Source organism: Nanorana parkeri, unplaced genomic scaffold (assembly GCF_000935625.1).
Source record: "Nanorana parkeri isolate BGI_ZX_2015 unplaced genomic scaffold, ASM93562v1 scaffold1279, whole genome shotgun sequence".
Classification (NCBI taxonomy): Eukaryota; Metazoa; Chordata; class Amphibia; order Anura; family Dicroglossidae; genus Nanorana; species Nanorana parkeri.
This window is the reverse complement of record NW_017307547.1, coordinates 302685-305035: the sequence shown is the minus strand read 5'-3', so window position 1 is coordinate 305035 and position 2351 is coordinate 302685. Positions and strand designations below refer to the sequence as shown.

Below are 2351 nucleotides of genomic sequence, written 5' to 3'. Positions count from 1 at the left end.
CACAGAACAAATGTATATTTCTTTAAACCTTTTTCTCTTTATTACTATATACAGTCTTAAAAAATAGTTTAAAATAGATACTCCATGTGTATGTAATGGTGGGTTACTACTCCATGTATGTAATGGTGGGTTACTACTCCATGTATGTAATGGTGGGCTACTACTCCATGTATGTAATAGTGGGCTACTACTCCATGTATGTAATGGTGGGCTACTACTCCATGTATGTAATGGTGGGCTACTACTCCATGTATGTAATGGTGGGTTACTACTCATACAAATAAAAAAGATTAGCCTCCTATAGAATAATTACTATGACTAACACACATACACAGAAAGCCTTACGCTATCCACATCCAGCATACGTATCATATAGGTAACTTATATACCCTATCTATAGAGTGATTCACACTTGGCTGATAAGATGAATGCTTTGGATGTTTTGTATGTGTCCTAGTCGGCTTCTTCAGGAGTAATCTAAGGCTGTGATCTGCTGTTCATATTAGACATAAGCCAGTTATTGAGGGGTGTCTGCCTGGTGGGCACAGCCAAGGCCAACGAAGAAAGCCCACCACCCGGTGAATCTTAAACACAAATCTCCTACAGGTCACCCATAAAGAATTCCCTGTTAGGTATCACACAGAGCATGTTTGGTTGGCTAGGGATTCTTAGCCCTGGTTCACACCTAGGCGTATTGCATATGCGCGTCTGTCGCGCGGTTTTCTTACCGCGATTCGCGCTAAAAAAATTGCGCGACAAACGCGCGTTTCCGAGGGCTACTTGGCTGTATCCCAATGGAAACGCGCAACAAAAACGGCCCAAAGTAGTACCTGTACCTTTTCAGGCGTGGGCCGTTTTGTAGCGCGTTAGGGACGGGCTGAAATACGCCGAGGTGTGAACCGGACCCATTGAATACAATGGGATTTAGATGTTTGAGCGTTTTGTAGAGCGTTCGTCGAGCGTAGAACTCGCTACAAAACGTTCAGGTGTGAACGAGGGCTTAGTCGTTGGCGGTATAGTAAGTGGTGTGGAGAGCAAGAGCCCACTTCCTCTCCCACCAGCAAATGTGGTGGCAAAAAGAGCTTCCATGAGTGATTTAGATGTAGGATATGCTGTCCCGTGGCTTGTTATGGTGCTGTGATTATTCATGTGTATCTTTCTATTGTGTCCGATATCCCCGCAGTGAGTGTAACAGCAATCGTGATTCGGTCCTGTCGTACACCAGCGTGCGCAGCAACAGCTCGTACCTGGGGAGTGATGAAATGGGCTCAGGTAAGACTCATTCTATGGTCCCCCTCATGTTATAGAAGGTTCAAATGGAGTCTAAAGCAGCGGTCGCCAACCTTTCGGACCTCACGGACCACTAAATTCATCATTTTAAATCCCGCGGACCACTAATATTATTTTTTTTTAAAAAAGATAAATTCATTTGTAAAAGAATGATCAGAGAACTTCCATTTTATTATTATGGACTGCAACTATTTAATTATAACAAAATTATAAATGCTTTACGGCTATGATGAGGAGCACGCCGCTTCTCGGATCACTGAGAGCCGCGCATTCCTTGAGACAGTCGCGTCAGAGGGGCCCGGGGGGGCAATTGCCCCCTGGCCCAGTCTGTCCCCTGGTTGAAACAATATTGAAGAGTACAGCTCGGCAATGGTTGCCTCATTATTATTATACAGGATGTATATGGCGCTATATACAGTGTGCGCAGCGCTTTACGCTATAAGGAAGACATTACAATTGCAATACAATTCAAGACAAGATGGTAAGGAGGGCCCTGCCCCTGGGGGGTTACAATCTAAAAGAGGAGGGGTAAGTGATACATGAGGAGGGAGCTGTGTGGGGATGAATGGTTGAGTGGTTAGGTTGAGGTGGGATCGGCTTCCCTGAAGAAATGAGTCTTTAGGGAACGCCTAAAGGCAGTTAAGATGGGAGATAGACAGGTTGGGGTAAAGAGTTCCAGAGGATGGGAGAGACTCTAGAGAAGTCCTGGAGGCGAGTATGGGATGAGTTGACAAGGGAGCTGGAAAGCAGGAGCCTCATACAACTTAATACTACCTTGACGCCACGTTTCGCCTCTCGTTTCCCCCTCTCTAGTACAGTTTGTGCATTTAGTGGTTACAAATTGTCACTCAGAATATGAGAATTTCTCAGAATATTATTTTTGTTTAATTATTAATAAAACATTAAAAAAATGCAAACAATGTCCAGATTTTTCCGCTGACCACCACAATTTTCTCGCGCACCACCGGTTGGCGACCGCTGGTCTAAAGGATCAGTAGAGGTGAGATAGAAGTGGCCTCTGTGTAGAAGAGCCTGACGTTCCGTGTATGTCCGGTACAATA

General features: G+C 44.7%; 1 protein-coding gene across 1 annotated transcript in view; it reads left to right on the top strand.

Moving 5' to 3' along the window:
- The window catches only part of PREX1 (phosphatidylinositol-3,4,5-trisphosphate dependent Rac exchange factor 1), a 138555-nt gene that overhangs the window by 118654 nt on the left and 17550 nt on the right, over positions 1-2351 (top strand). The window contains exon 29 of the mRNA XM_018569036.1: positions 1184-1272. Coding sequence (XP_018424538.1) covers positions 1184-1272 — 89 coding nt within the window. The remainder of the gene's footprint in view (positions 1-1183; positions 1273-2351) is intronic.